A 21,888-nucleotide genomic window follows, 5' to 3' on the forward strand; every position below is an offset into this window, starting at 1 on the left:
GGTGCTGTATGATCAGTCTCTGTTCATCTACTGGGATACAAACCGGAGGAGCGAGGCATGGAGGGAGGTGGCAGAGACAGTGGGTGAAACTGGTAGGTTTTCGCCTGTTTGGGGATTTTATATCCAGTTTACTTCGTTATAACATTGCTATTGCTTTGTATGTCGGGGGCGGGAGATTCATGTGATTGGTTGTTGGTGGCGTTGCTCGCAAAAAATCGCCAAGCTTCAGACACGCCCAGCTTCAAGCTTTTTTGACGCCTGTAGTGTAGACGGGCCGTTAGTTACGGAGCGTCCACACAGCAGCGTACGTTGACGCTTGGAGGTGGGCGTATCTGAAGCTTGGGGATTTTTTGCGAGCAACGCGACCAACAACCAATCACATGAATCTCCTGCCCCCGACATACAAAGCAATAGCAATGTTAAAACGAAGTAAACTGGATATAAAATCCCCAAACAGGCGAAAACCTACCAGATTCACCCACTGTCTCTGCCACCTCCCTCCATGCCTCGCTCCTCCGGTTTGTATCCCGGTAGATCAACAGAGACTGATCATACAACACCGGGTGATTCACTACCGCTATAATGAATTTTCCCTCCATTTTTTTGAATATGAGGAAATGACCTGCGTAGTCTCTCCCAGCATACACGCGGTTTGATTGGCTAGTGCTTGTACTGGCAGATTTGCATAAACGGGATTTCATTGGCTGACGCCTCCGTCGAGGCGTCAAAAGTTGAACATTGCTCAACTTTTGACGCCAGCTACGCCAGCAACGCTCCACGTCGCTTCCCAAAATGCAGTTCGGCTAAAAGTGACGTCACCCCATTCAAAGTGAATGGGCAGAAGCGTTGGAAGCTTCAACGCACGCCGCTGTGTGGACGGGCCGTTACGGCCCCTACACACGGCGGCGTGCGTTACCGCTTGGCGGTGGGCGTGTCTGAAGCTTGGGGATTTTTTACGAACAACGCGACCAACAACCAATCACATGAATGTCCCGCCCCGGACATACAAAGCAAAGCATTCATGCTACATCCATGCTGGCTAAATATACTGTCTACTTGCTAGCTGTCCATTCAAACGAAGTACACTGGATATAAACTCCCCAAACAGGCGAAAACCTACCAGTTTCACCCACTGTCTCTGCCACCTCCCCCCATGCCTGGCTCCTTCGGTTTGTATCCCTGTATGTAAAGAGGGACTGGTCATATAGTACCGCCACGATCATTTTCTCCTCCATTTTTTGACATGGGAAATAACTGCGGTCTGGCTATCCCAACATACACGCGGTTAGATTGGCTAGCGCTTGTAATGTCAGATTTGCATACGCGGGATTTGATTGGCTGACGCCTCCGTCGAGGCGGCAAAAGTAGAACATTGCTCTACTTTTGCAGCGAGCACCGCGAGAGAAGCTATGCTTTGCTCCCACAATGCAGTTCGGCGAATCGTGACATCACCCCATTCAAAGTGAATGGGCAGAAGCGTTGAAGCGGCAACGCACGCCGCCGTGTGTAGGCTCCATTACTGAGCATTGTAATGGGTGGTAATTACCCGAACTGCATTAGTAATGCAAGTAATACGTTACTGAACTCCATACTGTAACACGTTACAACCAACACTGCCTGCTGGGACTCACCTTAACCCTGAACTAAAGGTAGCAATGCATAGTGTTGAACTTCCTGTCGGCTCCCAGACCGTAGTCGAGGAAACGGGGGGGATGACTCTCTGTCGTCTCCCAGGGCAGAAGCAACACGCTTCGGGTTCAATAACCCATTTTATCGGAAAGACTGGAGAGAGGCGAGCTCTTCTTGGGAGGTCGTTGCATTTATTTAGCTCTTCTGTTTCGCAAGATAGATTCGCAAGATCACAGACCTTCCTTTTTCTGCTGGCTCGTTATTTCTAGAAAACATGTATCCCGCTCGGTCTACCATACCATGCCCGCGCACACATGCACGCGCCACACCCCTCTCTTAAAGGGGTAGAGATCTCACTCTGCATGACCCAAATGTCATAACGATATACGAAACATCTCGTGAATTTGTTGCAACTGCCTCTTGCCAGCGCTACCCTGACGCCTGTTTTAGAGGTGAGGCGCAGGAGGAAGTAGCTTCAATGGGATGTAGCTTACGCCCTGCCTGCCTGCAGGAGGGGTTGTGGTTGAAGGTCCTCATCGCAAGCTTCTCATGCGATGAGGACCCGTTCCGCGTGAAGCCGGAAGCGCCGCATTTGAGCGGCCCTGATGCCAGTGATGCCCTCTTGAGAGACTGAAGGCGTGCGTCAATTGTTTGCGTGAAGTAGCCCATTTCCATTAGCCGGAGGAAATTCCGTGGAGCCCGATTTCCTTGTCTTTTCCTCCCGCGTCCGGGTTTGCGGGGCGGCCGGCTGGAACCGCTAGCCGACTGGGGGACGCCGCCTGTAGCTTAATCCGCAAGACTGCGGAGCTGATGAATAATGCCTGGAGCTGGGACGAAGCCCTGCTGCTGCTTGCGCGTTGACACCTGGAAGACAGCTGATAGGAAAGGGGAGAGCATATATAGAGGGATTAACAGGTGCGATAATTAGGCTTGTAAATGGAGGGGAGTGATAGGTTAGCTGAGGAATGGCGCTCCCTGTCATTTAGTGCAGGGAGCGAGTATTGCCATGACGTGCAATACGGAGTGATAGGTCTTCCTGTCTGAACTTGCGCTAAGCTTCATTTCACGTCTTGCCGTGATACCGGGTTGCCTCTCCAACACCTGCATGTGTATCACGTATGGTTTCACTTTAAAACTTTGCAACTTAATGCAGCAAAATAATATCTTTTGCTTTTAACATTTACATTATTCAATGTTAAGTCTGAGGAAAAGTGTACTTTGTTTTTACATTACATTACATTACATTACATTGCATTTAGCTGACGCTTTTGTCCAAAGCGACTTACAATAAGTACATTCGACCAGGAAGACACAACCTTGAAGAAAACAGAATCATATAAGTATATCAGGTTTCATAGAGCCAAACATTTCAAGTGCTACTCAACTGGCTTTAGATAAGCCAGTCCTTTATTAGTATAAAAGTGCTTCGTTAATAGTTCTAACGCTCGAAGTGGAGTCGAAAGAGATGAGTTTTCAGTTTGCGCCGGAAGATGTGCAAGCTATCTGCCGTCCTGATGTCAATGGGGAGCTCATTCCACCATCTTGGAGCCAGGATAGCAAACCCACGTGTTTTCGCCGATGGGAACTTGGGTCCCCCTCGCAGCGAGGGCGCAACGAGTCGTTTGGCTGATGCAGAGCGTAGTGCACGCGCTGGGGTGTACGGTTTAACCATGTCCTGGATGTAGGAAGGGCCAGATCCATTCACAGCACGGTAAGCAAGTACCAGTGTCTTGAAGTGGATTCTAGCAGTTACCGGAAGCCAGTGAAGGGAGCGGAGGAGCGGAGTGGTGTGGGAGAATTTAGGAAGGTTGAAAACCAGACGAGCCGCTGCATTCTGGATGAGCTGCAGAGGTCGGATGGCACATGCAGGTAGACCAGCCAGGAGGGAGTTGCAGTAGTCTAGGCGTGAGATGACGAGAGCCTGGACCAGAACCTGAGTCGCTTTCTGAGTCAGCTGGGGACGTATCTTCCTGATGTTGTAAAGCGTGTATGTGTTTTAAGCCAAAAAAAAAGAAGATTGTCAAACATGTCACGATTTCGTCCCTTCAAACGTGACAGTTACACGGTATTGTTAACCCATGTCAACCAGTGGAGAAATACCCGGAAATGCCAAGCAAATGCTACCCCGACGGTCGGTTGTTATTGTCAATGTTAATATAATGATTTATTTTTTAATAGTTACACTCGATTACGCCGATTTTCTTGTTGCCCCAGCTGGTCGACACCTCTTTTAGCAGAAACAAAGGCTAGATTAATGTATTAAATCGATGTTCATCCATGCGTGTGGATGTGGAATTAACGGACGTGACGTTGTGCGATTGCGTTGCCAGGCAACAGCTTCGGTTCATGTTAATTTACAAACTCTTCAACTACAACCGTAGTTATATTTAAAAACATGTTAGAAGGCCTCACGAAATAGATTAATGTAAAATTTAAATTTGAAGGAATGTGTGTATAACAAAATACATCCGTCATAAACGAAACCGGAAACAGACGTAGGCAAGATCCTCAGCTCGATGATTGGATGGTTTAGCCGCAATGCACGCTGGGATTTGGTGTTTATTGTTAAGAACTCAGACACTTATGATGTAGGACCCAATTGCACGACCCGGGAGACAGAGGTAAAGTATTGGTAAGATACTTTATTTTTCCAAAAATAATAATAATAAGAGCATAGACCTGACCATGGCAAGAGACAAGATGAACTGACACTGAACACTGGGAGACAGGGGAATTTAAACACATGACAAAAATTGACTGTGTTGTCAGCCCCTGGTGAAACCAATCAGGGGCGGGGCTGGTGATGATGAGCACAGGAGACACACAAGGGGTACAGGTGAACACAATCAGACAAACCAGGGAAACTAACGACAGGGAGGAGGACCAGACAATACACAAGGAGGAAAACATGACAGGGAGAACAGCAAAACACCCATAACAAGACATACAAAACTAAAAACGTGACATAACACAAGAATCATGACAGAACCCCCCCCCTCAAGGGACGGATTCCAGACGTCAAAAAAAAATAAAATCCAAAATATCCAAAAGGGTGGGTGAAGGGGGTCCGGGACGACAACCCAGAGGCAAAGCACAGTCCATGATGGGTGTCTCGGGCGGACGGCCCAGGGGCAAGGCAGAGTCTATGATGGAGTTCTCGGTGGAAGGCCCGGGGGAAAGGCAGAGCCCATGATGGAGTTCTCGGACGGACGGCCCGGGGGCAAGGCAGAGCCCATGATGGAGTTCTTGAGCGGACGGCCCGGGGGCAAGGCAGAGCCCATGATGGAGTTCTCGGGCGGATGGCCCGGGGTCAAGGCAGAGTTCATGGTGGAGTCCTCGGCTGGGGAACTCAGGAGACCGGGCTCTAGGGCGAAAGCCGCTGGGAACTCAGGAGGCCGGGCACAAGGACGGGCAGGAGCTGGTGGAACCCCTGGTGGGTCAGGCGTAGATGAGACCCTGGACGGAACCTGGGCTGTGTCAGTGGGACCCACGACGGAGCAAGGGCTGGTGTCGATGGGACCCGAAACAGGACAGGACACGGTGTTGGCAGGAAACTCGGCGGAGCAGGTGTCGGCGGGACCCCCAACGGGACAGGACATAGGGTTGGCAGGACCCCCGGCAGAAGAGTAGTCGGCAGGATCACCAACGGGACAGGACATGGAGTTGGCAGGACCCCCGACGAAACAGGTGTCGGCTGGACCTCCAACGGCACAGGACATAGGGTTGGCAGGACTCCCGGCAGAAGAGTAGTCGGTGGGATCTCCAACGGCACAGGACATAGGATTGGCAGGACCCCCGGCAGAAGAGTAGTCGGCGGGATCTCCAACGGCACAGAACATAGGATTGGCAGGACCCCCGGCAGAAGAGTAGTCGGCGGGGCCTCCAACGGCACAGGATATAGGGTTGGCAGGACCCCCGGTAGAAGAGTAGTCGGCGGGATGTCCAACGGCACAGAACATAGGATTGGCAGGACCCCCGGCAGAAGAGTAGTCGGTGGGGCCCCCAACGGCACAGGGCATATGGTTGGCAGGACCCCCGGCAGAAGAGTAGTCGGCGGGATCTCCAACAGCACAGAACATAGGATTGGCAGGAACCCCGACGAAACAGGTGTCGGCTGGACCTCCAACGGCACAGGACATAGGATTGGCAGGACCCCCGGCAGAACAGTAGTCGGCGGGGCCTCCAACGGCACAGGATATAGGGTTGGGGACCTGAGAAGGAACTTGAGAGGGGACTCGAGAGGAGAATCGAGAGGAGACTTGAGAGGAGACTTGAGAGGGGACCTGAGAGGGGACCTGAGAAGGAACTTGAGAGGGAACTCGAGAGGAGACTTGAGACGGTCAGTAAGCCGACAGGACACAGGAAGCTGAATCTCTGCCTGGCGTCCTACCAGCTCTTTTATTTCCTGGGCGGCTGTGCCCAGCTGTTCCCCGTGGCGATAAATCTTCTCGCCTCGTGCTGACAGGGCGGCATGAAGTGTTCTTGGGTCGGCTGGGTCCATAATGGTCAGTTCGTTCTGTTAAGAACTCAGACACTTAGGATGTAGGACCCAATTGCACGACCCGGGAGACAGAGGTAAAATATTGGTAAGATACTTTATTTTTCCAAAAATAACAGCAAGATGAACAAAAAATAGTCACTATCGAATCTCTAGTTGAGATGACAAAAATTGAGAACAAAATGAAAGCGCTCACGTCGTGAGGATCAAAACTTTACAAGAGCACAAAGAGAGCATAGACGTGACCATGGCAAGAGACAAGACGAACTGACACTGAACACTGGGAGACAGGGGAATTTAAACACATGATAACAAGACACAGGTGAAACCAATCAGGGGCGGGGCTGGTGCTGATGAGCACAGGAGACACACAAGGGGTACAGGTGAACACAATCAGACAATTAGACACACCAGGGAAACTAACGACAGGGAGGAAAACACAGGGAGAAGGACCAGACAATACACAAGGAGGAAAACATGACAGGGAGAACATCAAAACACCCATAACAAGACATACAAAACAAAAAATGTGACATAACACAAGAATCATGACATTTATGCTATGTGAAATCTGAATTATTATTTTTTTTAAAATACATTATTCCGAGTGCGCTTGCTTTTCTCTTTGAAAGTCATCACATAACGGCATTGTAATACATGGTTCGGCTGCATTAAATATTACATATCTGCCGTAGTTCTCTATTTATAGAGCCCTGATGAGAAGACTTCTAGACAAACATGAGGAACTGCCGCCAAAACTGAAAACGTGACGTGGATCATAAATATATCAGCAATTAAACAACATCTTACATTTCTTTTCACACAATACGTCTCCTTGCAGTATCAACACTAATTCGGCTGACTTTTATATTTGATCCAATTGGTAGATAGGCTGTATGTGTTGTGTACAGCTCTCAACATGCCCAGACTTGGAGTGATTTTAACCTCTTTTAATACTTTTCGCCTCATTCTGAAAGAAAGAAGTGAAATGTTTCAACGTGATGGCCGTCTTGGTGTGTGGTGCGAGACGGGAGATGTAGTTCATTGAGCGGTATCACACAAAAAAAAGTGTTACAGTTTTACGACACATTTAAAAAAAATTGACTTGCAAAATTATATTTTAAATTGACAAACATCATATGTGTAATTCATGGCACAATTCAAATGGAATTCTCTCCCCATTGACTTCAATACATACTTTTTCCGAAATAAGGTCCCATGGAGCTCCCCCGGAAAGGAAGGGACAAAGAGTAAGTGCTGAAAAATGGGATTTATGACTAAGTGTGCAAGAATAATAAAAATAAAGGAAATTAGTTGAACCATACAGTATAAAGGCATTGGTAATTCCAGATTAAATCAATGACACTCACTATTTAGTCCTTACTCCTGCAAAAGTATTGCATGTTATATATTTGATATGGTAAAAAACAAAACACATAGCAATACCAATTTTTTGTATCTTTGAAATTATAATGTTTCATCATATAAACATTTAAAAACTAATACAAATACAAATGAAATCCATTTATTTAAAAAAAAAATGTTTATATATTACATTTTTATGTGTTTTCCTATTGTATTGTGGAAGAATGTGGAGTTCAATGTAGCTTATTTATTACATTTGCATCATTTAATAGAGATGTGACTGGATGTCTATCTGTCTGGTATTATGCATGTTACTCGGTCCCCCTTTTGTTCTCTCTCTCCTCACTTCGAAGGTGCACCTGATCTGCTCCTCTGCCTCTGCTCATGTGTTCCTGATCTCTACAATCAGGAGTATAAAATGAAGGCTGGAGGATAAAGGAGTATCTCTGACTCGGTTGGACACTGCTGCCTTTTATTTAGCAGCCCTTAGCAATTGGTTGTTTCCTGGTATTTCCTTGGCTTAGGTGGAGGACCATACCCCAGCTTCGTGTTTTTTTTTTTCTGAGTTCAGCTTATGTATTTATTTTAGTGTAGGGGTGTGGCTGGCCAAGGCTTCCTCCATCTTTTGTTCCTTTTGGCCGGTCCTCCAGACTTGTACCCGTTAAGTTAGTGTGAAAAGATGTTCAATAAAACCATATTGTTTGGTGTCTGAAATCTTGCTGGTCACAACTTGAGCCACAACGGCTGTTTTAATGCTGTGGCCGTAACAATGCAACATTTGCAATTGTAATGAAGAAAAATGATCATATCACTTTATTTGTCGACAAAGTAGCCTGTTTCTAATTATATATATTTAATGTTCCAAAGTCTCGTGGTTAACTGATGTAAGAGTTCTTTATTTATAGTTATATAAGCAGATGTTGAGTTTTGTAAAAAGCACACAGAGACCAATTCACTGCAAGGACACTTTAATTTAGCAATAAATATTCACATCTCAAATCTCTATTCTTTCAGTTCACATAATACATACACAAAGAAAAAATTGAAATCATTTGTTTTAAATGATATCAATAAGTGCACTGACATAGACACTTTTTTTAGGCTTTAATTTATATCAAGGTTACTCATTCTTTCACCTTCAGTCGCAAATAATAAGAAAATTAAAAAATGTTGATATTTTCCGTATGGCCAACGTCTCCCTGTCTTTTCTCCTGTATGTACACACGCAGTGGCACTCACATGCACACACCTGAATAGTTCACCCCATAAGCCTATGTATAGTATAATATGTACATTCAGATTTATACAGTACAATCTATTCAATAAGTGCAGATATATTCATGCAAGAAAAAAGACACATTCAAAAGAAAAGGCTAGCCAACACATATAAAATCTTCATCTGACATCCTTAACTCTCTCCAAACCTCCTAAAAATCCTTTTTGATTTAGATCTTCTTAAACGTTGCCATCTCTTTCAGAAGTTAACCCCTTACTTTCTCCACTTATTCAGAATATTATGTTTTCCCTTAGTAATCAATGGCACTGAAGGTAAACAACATCAGTGCTCAATGCATCCTTCAAAACTGCAGTAGCAAAAAGGGGTAACAGTTACACAAGGCCCACAGAAAAAAGGGGAATACATCAAGTACCTGCAGGCTATTTTACATTCTTGACTCTTGTTGTTGTTTTTTAAACAAGAAGCCCTCAGTGGGATGCTAGAGCATCAAAAAATGTATTAAGAGAATTTTCTAAAAGTGGCAGAAGAGGGAGGATCAGAAGAAGGCCATTTCTGACTTAAGACATCACGTGTGCAAAACCACAAAACCTGATGTAAAAGCGTGCTTCTTCAAAACATAGAAAACACACAATGGCTAAATCTGATGGTGGCGAAGAAGTAAGCATAGAGGGAGTCTTTCCAATTTCCACAAAAGCTTTTTTCCCTCATAAATATTTAAATAAAAATTCAACAATAACTCAGATCTATCTTTTAAAGGGGCCCTATTCTGCTGATGTTCAGGTGTATATCAGTATGTAGTGTCTCTACTTTAAAGAGTCCTCTCCTGCTGATGTTCAGGTGTATTTCAGTATGTAGTGTTTCTACTTTAAAGAGTCCTCTCCTGCTGATGTTCAGGTGTATTTCAGTATGTAGTGTTTCTACTTTAAAGAGTCCTCTCCTGCTGATGTTCAGGTGTATATCAGTATGTAGTGTCTCTACTTTAAAGAGTCCTCTCTTGCTGATGTTCAGGTGTATATCAGTATGTAGTGTTTCTACTTTAAAGAGTCCTCTCCTGCTGATGTTCAGGTGTATTTCAGTATGTAGTGTTTCTACTTTAAAGAGTCCTCTCCTGCTGATGTTCAGGTGTATATCAGTATGTAGTGTCTCTACTTTAAAGAGTCCTCTCTTGCTGATGTTCAGGTGTATATCAGTATGTAGTGTCTCTACTTTAAAGAGTCCTCTCCCTCTGATGTTCATGTGTATATCAGTATGTAGTGTCTCTACTTTAAAGAGTCCTCTCCCTCTGATGTTCATGTGTATATCAGTATGTAGTGTCTCTACTTTAAAGAGTCCTCTCCTGCTGATGTTCAGGTGTATATCAGTATGTAGTGTCTCTACATGTCTCCATGCTTTAATGTTCAAAAAGCTCTTTATTTTTCTCATACTGTCTGTGCTGCAGCACCTCTTTTCACCCTCTGTCTGAAACCAGAGCCCAGTCTGCTCTGATTGGTTAGCTGGCCGGCTCTGTTTTGATTGGTCAACCGCTTAGAGATGTCCCGGGGTCAACTCATTTGAGAAAAATTGGTGTTAACATTTTAAACTAAACTAAACCTCATTCATTTTCCACAACCAATAATACTAATAATTAAAAAGGCGAATGGAAAGCGTGGTACAATGGAAATAAATCACACTTCACATATCGCAACACCCTCGAGAAGTCATGGCAAACTGAGGGAATTTATATGTGCATATACTCTCTATAACCATGTACAAACATCTGCTGATATAATTAATCACTGATCAAAACAATTAGTGTACAATATTCATCATACTCGTAGCAGGTATATTATAATATCAATAAAACGGCAAGAAGCTTCAGAAACATTCAAAATATATTATTGATTGTATTTCCCAGACCCCGTTATAAAGCCAGGTGGCTCCTGTTGACATGTAAAAGTACTTTAAGCAAAAAGACCTTCAGGAAACCGTGCACTGGCTTTAAGACAAAGCAACAAATCTCTGGTCTCCTTTAAAAAAAAAAAGATGCCTCTCAGCAAAGCGGAACTTGCCAAAGTTGACAAAGACATCATGAAGCCAAGTAAATTATTGCAAAGTCAAGGGACATTCATTTTTTAGCAACTTTCTTCTGTTTTTAAATCCCAAACTCCGCTGGAATGTCGTTATTTACATCCCTGTGTAAAAAGCTGGATATATGATCTCCGTTTTTTCCCCACATCTCCGTACTGTACATGTAAATAGTCTCAAACAGACTCAACTAGACGTTTACAATTAAGGCGATAAATATATCTAGATATAGATTCATCTTAAATTATATAGCTATATAACTTTTTTAAATATGTATTCATATATGTGTGTGTGCAGGTTTCAAAGACGTGTGCACATGCTCCTCCGCTCTAGCTGTGCTCTGTATCTCCGCCTACATGTGTGGGAAGCGGAGGTGAAAGTAACAGAGACGAAGCAAGCTGCGTTTCCTCTTGTCGCTGGCACTGCTGCTCTCCGTGCGGGCAGACTTGGTCCTGGACCTGGACCTGCCCGCCTCCTCCCCCCTGTAATCTGACCTCTGACCCCTGGGGCCCCACGCCCTGCTCACACCACGGTGCTTATCCGGTTGAGAGGTTTGGATTTGGAGCTGCTGCCCCCTGTACCTGTTGCTCCGGCCCCCGTCACCTGCGGCCCCTGCTGAGGCAGCCCGGGGTGCTGGGGGGGGAGAGGGGAGAGAGGTGTAAGAGGGGTAAGGGGGGACAAAGGGGGGGGGTAAAGGGGAGTGTGGTGGGGGAGGTGGGATAGAAGAAAGAGCAGGGTACTGGGGCAGATACGGGCCGGCGCTCGCCGCGTGATGCGCAGCGTTGACGGAGGCGGACGGCAGGTTGTGGGGCAGAGTGCCGAAGATGAAGTGTGTTTGGTGGACGGAGTGGGAGGCCGGGTGGGGCGTGTGCACGTGTCCGGGGTGGGTTTGGGAGTGTGCGTGGGGGTGGGGGTGGGAGTGAGACAAGGTGAGGGGGAGTTTGGTACCAGGCAGGCCCCCCCCTCTGATGGAGTGGTACAGAGTAAACTGAGGGTTCGGGGAGTGTTGGGAGAGAGGAGAAAGGGGGGGGGGACACCCCACTACCATGTTGCCGTAACGACCCGGTAGCCCATGCTGGGAGAGCTGGGAGAGATGGGCCAGCGGCGGGTGGGCTCCAAGCGGCGGACGACAGTGTAGCGGGCCTCTCTGCATAGCATGGGGGGGGGACGCCTTGCAGGGGCGGGGGGACAGTCTGCACGTGGAAGCGATGGTGATGGTAGTATGGTGGGGGGGGCTGCACGCCACCCATGTGACAGTACTGAGCGTGCAGCGCCTGGATCTTGGAAGGGCCTCCCCCGTCCATCTGGCACAGTGAGGATGGGGAGTGAGGAGGGGGCCCTCCCGTAGTCGGCGGGGGGACAGGAGCGGGGTACGGTGGCCCCGGTGGAATGAGGGGCCCAGGTGGTTTGGCGCGTTTGCTGCCGAAGAGAGATCCCAGGAAGGAGCCGCTGCTGCTGTTGTTGTTGCTGCTGCTGCTGATGATTCCCCCCCCAGGACCGCTCCCCCCCGCTCCTGCTCTCTCTACACTGCTGGAGACTCCCCCCCCAACTCCTGTCCCAGCAGTGGTGTGTTGCTGCCCCGGCCCACCCCCCACCCCCGATCCGGGGCTCAGGATAGGGCGGTGAGGCCGGAAGTCTTCTGTGGCGTAGCAGCCGGGCAGCTGGTAGCGCTGGTGAGGCACCGGGCTGCTAATGATGGAACCCTGGAGGGGGAAAACCAACTTATGTTTCAGAAAACTGAGATGGTTCCAGATTATTTGCGGTTAAGATTCTGGTCCTATAATGTATTATAAAAACACACTTAAAATGCATCATTATTTGCTAAACATGGAGAAGCAGCGTTCAGTTATTATGCTCCAAATATCTGGAACAAACTCCCAGAAACCTGCAGGTCCGCTGGAACTCTGACTACTTTTAAATCCAGGCTGAAGACTTTTCTTTTTGCCTCTGCTTTTAATTGAACTATTCATATCTTACACTGCACTGTAACTTTTATCATTCTTTTAATGTTTATTTCATTAGCTTTTTAATGACTGTTTTTAAATGTCATTTTCTTAATGTCTTTCATTTTTGTAAAGCACTTTGAATTGCCTTGCTAATAGCGCTGTATAATTACACTTATGAGCCCTCATAAATATTCATATTGCTTTCAAACTAAAATAGTAACACATTACTCGCCGATATTCCTATTACTACAATTCATTAGAATCTTCTAATAATGTTTCATGGGATTATAAATTACTGGTGAAGTGGTCATTGTTTGTTAAAAGTAAAGTAAAAACACATTATATATCTATGCAAGAAAAATGTTGTACAAATAATTGTAACATTACTTAGAATGAACACAGAGCCATGTTAAAGGGTGTCAGTGCAGGTCAGAAACAAGAGGAAACAAGCATGCATGTGTACACACAAACACACACAGACGCCATCTTTAATAATGTTTGCACACTATACACACATTGAGGGACATGACACACCACGACGGGGAGATGAGGGCCTTTTAAAGGTTAGAGGAGGCCTGTCACGATAACTCATTTTGTCTGACGATATATTCCCAAACTGCATTCCAGATTGTGATTTTAAGACACGTTTGAAAAAATACTGTAAGAAGATAATGTAGTAATTATCCAAGACACTGCTAATCGTACAATAATGAAATATAGTAAAATATAGGTAATTTTGGTATTTTAGTCGATAACGTAAAAATGATCGAGGTCATGTTTGTATTAGTGCTGTCAAAATTATCGCGTTAACGGCTGTAATTAATTTTTTGAATTAATTGCGTTAAAATATTTAACGCATTTAACGCATGTGCAGAATGGCCCGCCCCATACGTCCCACCAGTGGCAGCGCCAGGGTATGGCTGGGGTAGGCTACACCAGAAATGGCTTAGCCCCACCATGAAAAATGATGTTAAAGGAAGCAAAATAAAGTCTGCCAACTCGCGCGGAGTAAATTGCACAGACAGCAGTTATAAGATTGATTTCAGTAGCCACGGTTTTGAAAACTTTTGTCACGTAGTGATCGTCTTCTCAATAGAACATCTTTGATAACGGCGTGGTGTGGTTGCAGGAAGTCCCGACGGAGAATACTTTTGCTGTAGTACAGGGGTGCACATAACTGGTACGCAGGTTATGTGCGTAATCTCTCTGAAATGCGTACCGTCACTTGTGTCACAAAGCGCATTTGCGTACCGACGGACTTGTGAAGCTTTTCCAGAAGGCGGTTAGATCACCGGACGACAGAGTCGGTCTCCGTGTGCACAGACAGGGCTGCTGTTAACGTCGGTCTGTACAACGGAATTGTGCCAAAACTACGCCAACCGGCTGCGGACCGGCTCCCCCCCCCTTCACCTGGAGAACTGCGCTAAAACAGCTGATCACAACGTTCACACTCTGTGGTCACGAAGTACTCCACTAGCCGCCGCCGCCCTCCCTCTGTCGACTTTCCTGAAGTACTCCCCCGTTGATGGAAATCAACACGTAGTGAATTAAGACCCCACGGTTTGATGATTGATAGGTGTGTGTGGGTTGTCTTTCATTTTGACACGCAGAAAAATGTCATAATAAACATAGATACTGTATGTTAAATGGATATATCCGCCTTCTTTCATTTATCTTTCCATTCCCACAACAATATGCATAAATAAATGGCATATTTTGGACATAGTTCGAATGGTGATTAATCATGATTAATTAATTTTTAAGCTGTGATTAATCTGATTAAAATTTGTAATCGTTTGACAGCCCTAGTTTGTATATATGAGACATCGATAAAATACTTATGGTGACAGGCCGAGGTTACAGGTGAACATTGAGTCTCTCAGACTTACTTCCATGGTACTGTCCAGAGAACCAACACTGTTCCTGCGACCACGTTTCCCTGCAGCCCCACCAGGAAGAGGGAAGTTAGCAAAGAGCAGAAAGATTGGAAAATGTGTTCACAGAAAAAAGATAGAAAGTGCAAAAGCTGTGTGTGAATGTCAGTGAGAAAAACAAACAGGATGCAGTCATAGAGATAGAAATAAAATCATTTTGGAAGCTACCCAATAGAGTGGTGCAGGAATGAGTCCTAAAACAGGAAATTAATTAGCATGTTTGCACTTCCTGGTTCACTTGTTCTACGACATAAAACACCTCAGTTAATAGCCCACTGGTGAATTTAAAAACAGTTGCTAACAAGTGTCTAAATGAGACGACTAAACATCATAACGCCCAACATTAGCCGCCTTTAGCTTAGCGACGGTGACGGGAAGTCATGTGACCTTGCTGCAGTTCCCTTATAGCCTAACGTTAGCCGCCTTTAGCTTAGCGGTGGTGACGGGAAGTCATGTGACCTTGCTGCAGTTCCCTTATAGCCTAACGTTAGCCGCTTTAGCTTAGCGGTGGTGACGTGAAGTCATGTGACCGTGCTGTAGTTCCCTTATAGCCTAACGTTAGCCGCTTTAGCTTAGCGGTGGTGACGTGAAGTCATGTGACCGTGCTGTAGTTCCCTTATAGCCTAACGTTAGCCGCCTTTAGCTTAGCGGTGGTGACGTGAAGTCATGTGACCGTGCTGTAGTTCCCTTATAGCCTAACGTTAGCCGCCTTTAGCTTAGCGACGGTGACGTGAAGTCATGTGACCGTGCTACGTTTGCAGTGGTGTTAATATGTGGCGATTATCCTGCTGAGCAAAACGTGTAAGATTCATAAACGTTTGTTTGCGACAGATCTTATTTTCTGCAATAAACAAAAATCCATAGGAAAATTCCTGTTGGCTTTTTGTTAAAGGGGAACCAAAGAGATGCCAACTTCTCGTCGGCCTTCAAACACATGTCAACTGTGTCTCTGGGGTTCTGTTTCCTCACCTGCGTCTGATAGGTCCCTGAGAGATGAGCTGAGCGCGGTGCGTTTGAGACCATCACCCACTGAGTCATCAAAACTGTTCCTCCCCAGGGTGCCGTTCACAAGATCGCTCTTCCCACCCACACCTCCTGTGAGCAGGCTGGGCCGCATCACACCTTTCTGTTTCTCCAACTCCGCTGTAAAGAAACACAAAGGGCACGGGGCGAATTTATAATCAGTGCGAGACATGCTAGGGAGAATAATTTAAAGCAGTAAAACCAGAACTCCATCTCTTGATAAAGATATGCTATTGATGATATCTGTAGGGACATCACGCCCACTTACAGTACGTTATAGTCAGTGGTCAAAGAAGACATTTTACTTAACCCTCCTGTTGTCTTCGGGTCAAATCTGACCGATTTACTACTTTCATCAACCATAACTTTTTTGTTTTACATTCGATTGCATTAAGGCTTTATGATATCCTTCACAGTAGACATTTGAACATATACAATAGTTGATCACCACTTTCATTGAATTTTGGATGATTTAGTCAACTTTGTAACACCATGGTGTTCCCGGTCAAAAATGACCGCCATAAAGAAAAGGAATTAGTAACCATCCGGATCAGATAAAACACACACACACACACACACACACACCACACACACACACACACACACACACACACACACACACACACACACACACACACACACACACACACACACACACACACACACACACACACACCACACACACAACACACACACACACACACACACACACACACACACACACACACACACACACACACACACACACACACACACACACACACACACACACACACACACACACACACACACACACACACACACACACACACACACACAGAAACAATTTGATACATTTCCCGCTCTTATGTGCCCATCCCCCCACATGGATCAAACCTTTCACACGCAATACATGTTCAGTGTCTGTTCTTTGTATAGTTACTGCAGTTGTTCGTGTATACCAGTAGTCTGATACAATATGAACAGTTTGAAAGGGTGTTAAATGACATTTGGTGATGATTAATGGTTTTTGTGTTTATGTAATAGCAGTTAAAACAGGACCGGTCAAATTTGACCACGAACACCAAAGTAAGGGGGGGAACGAAGACAATAGGAGTTCAACGGTACCACAGTCTAAAAAAAAAGGTGATATTTTACAATATTATATTATTCTGTTTCTCACTAATATGTATGTTCTAATGTTTTAGTTCATGAGGCAATTTTAAATACTTACATATTTGTATTTATATTGCTGGATTGGTTTTGGGGAAAGAAATGAATTCATGCAAAATTAAACAGTCTTATTTTCTAAGATTTTGAATAGATTTGCAACTTGCAAAAATATGTTTCACAAAAGGAGATTAATGTTGCTATTGATTTATAATAATCCTACAAAGCAGGACAACTTTTTTCAAGCATTAATATTCAAATGTATTTTCTAAATTGCGTAGTTTCTGAGGGATGAAGGGGAATGAACTATAAGCGTGAACTAATTATAGTAAAGTAAAATCTGAAATATCTGCCTCTAAAATGTAGTGGCATAAAATAATCAAGAAAAGTAAATGTGGTTGTAGTTGACGGCGATGGCCAGCAGGGGGCAGACTCACATTCCACCCTGTATTTCTCCATCTCCTGCACTTCAGCGATGCTCTCCCTGAGGTCGCTCACAAAGCGGGTTCGGTCCTGCTGACTGGGGGCCATGAACACGATCAGGACCTTCCTCTCCCCCTCCAGCACGGCGGTGGTGAGGCGGATACCGTGAGGGTAGTCTGAGGGGTGAGAACACAGAGGAATAAAACACTGAATAATCATAGAGCAAAATCTGGCCCGTGACTTAATAATAATAGATGAAATTTGTATAGCGCATTTCAAGGGACCCAAGGCCGCTTTACATGGTAAACAAACAAACAAACAAAAGGGGCAAATAGAAAAGTAAAAATTAAATAAAGCAGTATAGGTGCGGAAGCAGGGGGACTGTGATGGGTTAGGGGTCAAAGGCCATGGTGAACAGGTGAGTTTTTAATGATGACTTGAAGATGTCCAGAAGATGTGACTTCACTTGATGTGGCCCGTAAGAGCTTGCAAAGAATAAAATAAGTTTATTATACGGTTACATGCCGCTTTACAGAAGCACGTCATTTTGTGCGCACTGAAGAGACTTTAAATTATTTGCAATTATTTGCCCCAGACGTTATTAATTATGAAGTTATTACCCTATCCGATAATAATCCAATGCAGAGGCAATAATGTAATATAATACATTATTTTATGATATATTTATCTATGTATATTTATATAGTCTTAAAGTTACAACCGGCCCTTTGAGTGCAACCATAATGCTGATGTGGCCCGCCATGACATTGAGTTTGACACCCCTGTCATAGAGGGTAAGTAAAAGTAGGAAAGTAAAAGGAAAACGTTTCTCACATGAGTTCTGGAACATGTGCACCTGCATCTCCACCAGAGGGAACGATTGTCTGAAACTGTAAGTCACTGAGGTTTTCTTCTTCTGGAAGATTTTGGTCACCTGTGGGGAAAGATATTACATCAGGGCTATTCAATTGGCGGCCCGCGGGCCAAATCCGGCCCCGGGGTGATATTTACTGGCCCTTTGAGTATAATATTATTTGAAGAATTTGTTATGTGTGTGCCTTTATTCCAGAGAGGGTGTTACATTGAAAGATAGAGGGGAAGACATTGCCTGAAAACGTCAGCGGGCTCGGGTTTCGAACCCACCTACTAGCTACTGTAGTGACAACTCCTGTCATTGATTGCATCTCTGCGTGAATCATTAGATAATTTCACCTAAATCAAATCAAATTATGTTGATGGTTAAATTAGCTTCACATGTCGGCCAACTGATTTCTGAACTTGCCATTTAGATCTAGAAAGGCCTTGGGGCTATGTTGTTTGATTGAATGAAACACAATATGCACTCCACTATGCTGTTGTAGTATTTACTGTATCTGAAGCTCTTAATGTGATTGCTCATATTTCAAGCCATCTTTTTCCCTGGCTCCTTGCTTTGGAGCATTTTCATCAACCGGCCCCATTCCAAACTAATTGAATAGCCCTGCATAACATTTCACTTTAGACGCTTTTATCCAAAGCGACATGCATACATTCAATACTGTGGACAATCCCCACAGGAGCAATTTGGGGTGAAGTGTCTTCAGGGAGACAACGACATGCTGACTGCAGTGGGACTCGAACTTGCTACCCCCTGATTCGAAGTCCATCACACTATCCACTGAGCCACAGCCTCAATGACCAGATATATGGCATTTTGTTTATTCTATGAACCTTGTCTATTTGAGTCCGTAGATTTAACCTAAATTCACCCAAAGTTAGCATTACGTAATTTGCATATTTGTGCTGTATTGTATTTTCTGATTAATGGAGATTTGACTTAACATATCAACTAAATAAAATGTTTTTGAAACTGGTCTTGATCCAATGTTCACATTTCTGTTCTGAGAAGTTATGCTTTCAATGTGCAATTCATATCGTGAGTTGAATATTTTGCACAATGTATGTGATTATTATTATATATTTATTCAATGTAATTTATTTCAGAAAACTTGTAAAACAAATAAGAATTCCCTTTATGTAAAGTTATCAACTCAGGAAGTTTCATGGTGATATCTATTAGTTGAAAATGTTATTAATAAAAGATGAAGTGAAAGTGTTCCTCACCACCAGGAGGTCGTTGAACAGGAACACCTCCCTCTGGTGCACCCCCGTCCTCTGGGGTCTGTTGGGGTCCGGCACCTCGTACAGCTGGCAGCAGCACACCAGCCGGCGGTGGGGCAGCGACAGCACCTACAGACAGATACAGCACAAATAAATGAATAAAATTTAAACTATAGTCGTGGCAACATGTCACAAAGCATTGTATGTTGCTCACAGGCTTCTTGCCCACAATGACTCTCTCCACTGCCTGCACTTGGGACACGTGGTCATCGTTGGTGCGCAGCTCCCACTTCTGGATCCGCTGGTAGATCCCCACCAGCAGGTCCCGCGGGATGTCCTGCCCGTTGTCCACGCCTTCAGAGGGGAGGGGGGCAAGGAGAGGGAGGGGGTTAGGAGTGCATCTGATGCAAAAAGTATTGGAACATGCAACGTTTATCAAACACAGAGGCAACAAGCTGCATCTGAAAGCTCCTAGTTTAACTGAGATCCCATTTAGTCTAGAGATTACATGTCACTTGTTAGATGCTTTTATCCAAAGCGACTTACATACATTCAGTACTGTGGACAATCCCCACAGGAGCAATCTGGGGTGAAGTGTTTTGCCCAGGGACACAACGACATGCTGACTGCAGTGGGACTCGAACTTGCTATCCCCTGATTCGAAGTCCATCACACTAGGGCATCCACTGAGCCACAGCCTCCTCCATAGAGATGTTTCTATAATGTTTTCTGGCCTTTAAACAGAAGCTTAATCAGAAATAGTCCATTTAGGCTACTGGTTCCCAATATGGGTATTTCCTGTAAAGGTTGTATTGATGAGAAGTGGTGGAAGAGAACCTCTTTTTAAATACATGGTCAAGATTTCCTTCATTTAAATGGAAAAAACAAAAAACAAATATATTTGTAATGTTTGGATTATGAATTAGAATCAGAATCAGAACACCTTTATTCGTCCCACAGAGGGATAAAGAGATATTAATGTATTTAAAAAATCGCTCAGGTTAAGGAAACAATAAAGGAAGCTAATATATGAACCTCTCGTCCGGCAATAATAATATCGGCATGCGTCAGAGAAAAGAAAACACTGAATTAAAAAAAAGGAACCTATAAAATATGTTTCATTGTTTAAAAAAAACCTAGTACCAAAAGAGAATATCATTAACATTCTGCTCAAAACTTCCTCGTTTAACAGAAACGTTATGTAGAATATAATATTTTTAAATAAGTTTAAGGGTAGCAACCTTTAGTCGAGTTGTTGACTAATGCCCAAATCCCTTCTTGAAGTCAACCTGGTTATATTTATTCATCCTTAATGTTTTTGTATTATTGAAATGAAGAAATGTTTTGTTCTGGGGGCGAGGGATGTCAGGGCACCTTGTTTGATTGACAGCAGCTTGCAGGCTAGTGTTGGAGTTACACCGTAGGGAACAAGAGAGAAAGTAAACAAACTGCAGCCTCCACGTTTGAAACAGAAAACATGTCAGTGACGCTGAAGCGAAGCAGATCACCGTCATGCTGATGTGCAGCTGAACGTTCATTATCTCTGCAGCTGCAAACTCACACAACACTTTATCACAGTTAATGTTTGGATGGTCGCTCTTTTAACAGGAGACATGTGTTCAAGGCAAATAAGAACGAGACGGTAGTAGAAATGCTTAGAGGGGCTCAGTGTGACTTCACGTGTGACATTGGAACGATATTCTGTCCAATTAAAGAGGCCGTATGGTGATTTTGGGGGTCTCACCTTTCCTGTAATGGGTTCTATAGGTTTTGGTGCATGTAAATGGTCTGCAAAGGCTACAATCTAAAAGATCCCTCCAGATGGAATTGACTTTGTTTATGTCCGTAACATAGTGACATCAACATGTAACACTTGCTCTTTAATTATAAGGGGACTAAATGTTCCCTTATATAGAATCATGAGACTTCCGCCCATAAAGACATCATTCATACTGCCTAGTTTGTGTTTAAAGTGTGTGTGTCCTTTTCGGAAATCCTTGTGTTCCCTCCAGAGGGAGTTTCTCCAACAGACATTCCCTTCCTGAAACGCGTTCATTGGACTCCTTTGTTTACCTCGGTTACATAGTGACATCACAAACACTTGCTCTTTTATTATAAGGGGACTAAAGTGTGTGTGTGTCTTTTCTGCCCGTAAGCACCTCTCAGGTTCTTGACGAAGTCCTCCAGCTTCATCTTCCTCTCCGCCTTCACGTTGGGGCTGTACATGTCCGTGTTGAGGAGGATGATGGCGAAGGCCAGGATGAAGATGGTGTCCGGGTTCTGGAACTGCCGGACCAGCGTGGGATTACACACACAATACCTCTGACTGAGAGGAGACAGGAAGAACACGTTAAAACACAGTGGGGTAAAGTAACTAAGTACATTTACTTAAGTACTATTTTGAGGGACTTGTGCTGTACACGAGTATCTCCATTTTATAATATGGTGTACTTTTCCTCCACTACATGTATTTAATACCTTTAGTTACTTTCACAGATGTGGATGAATGATGTGAAAATC

The 21,888-nt window shown here is 44.5% G+C and overlaps 1 protein-coding gene across 1 annotated transcript; it reads right to left on the reverse strand.

Annotated features, from left to right (window-relative positions):
* Positions 1-10,403: 10,403 nt before the first annotated feature.
* iqsec2b (IQ motif and Sec7 domain ArfGEF 2b) lies at positions 10,404-21,694 on the reverse strand (the record flags this gene model as incomplete). The annotated part of the gene is given in 8 exon segments (XM_034241324.1): positions 10,404-12,496; positions 14,629-14,678; positions 15,643-15,816; positions 17,283-17,444; positions 18,103-18,202; positions 19,372-19,497; positions 19,583-19,722; positions 21,528-21,694. Coding segments are annotated over 8 exon segments (2,023 nt in total), but the record flags the coding sequence as incomplete, so codon positions are not given.
* Between the last annotated feature and the right edge of the window lie 194 nt (positions 21,695-21,888).

The sequence above is a fragment of the Gymnodraco acuticeps genome, unplaced genomic scaffold, assembly GCF_902827175.1.
Source record: "Gymnodraco acuticeps unplaced genomic scaffold, fGymAcu1.1, whole genome shotgun sequence".
NCBI classification, from domain to species: Eukaryota; Metazoa; Chordata; class Actinopteri; order Perciformes; family Bathydraconidae; genus Gymnodraco; species Gymnodraco acuticeps.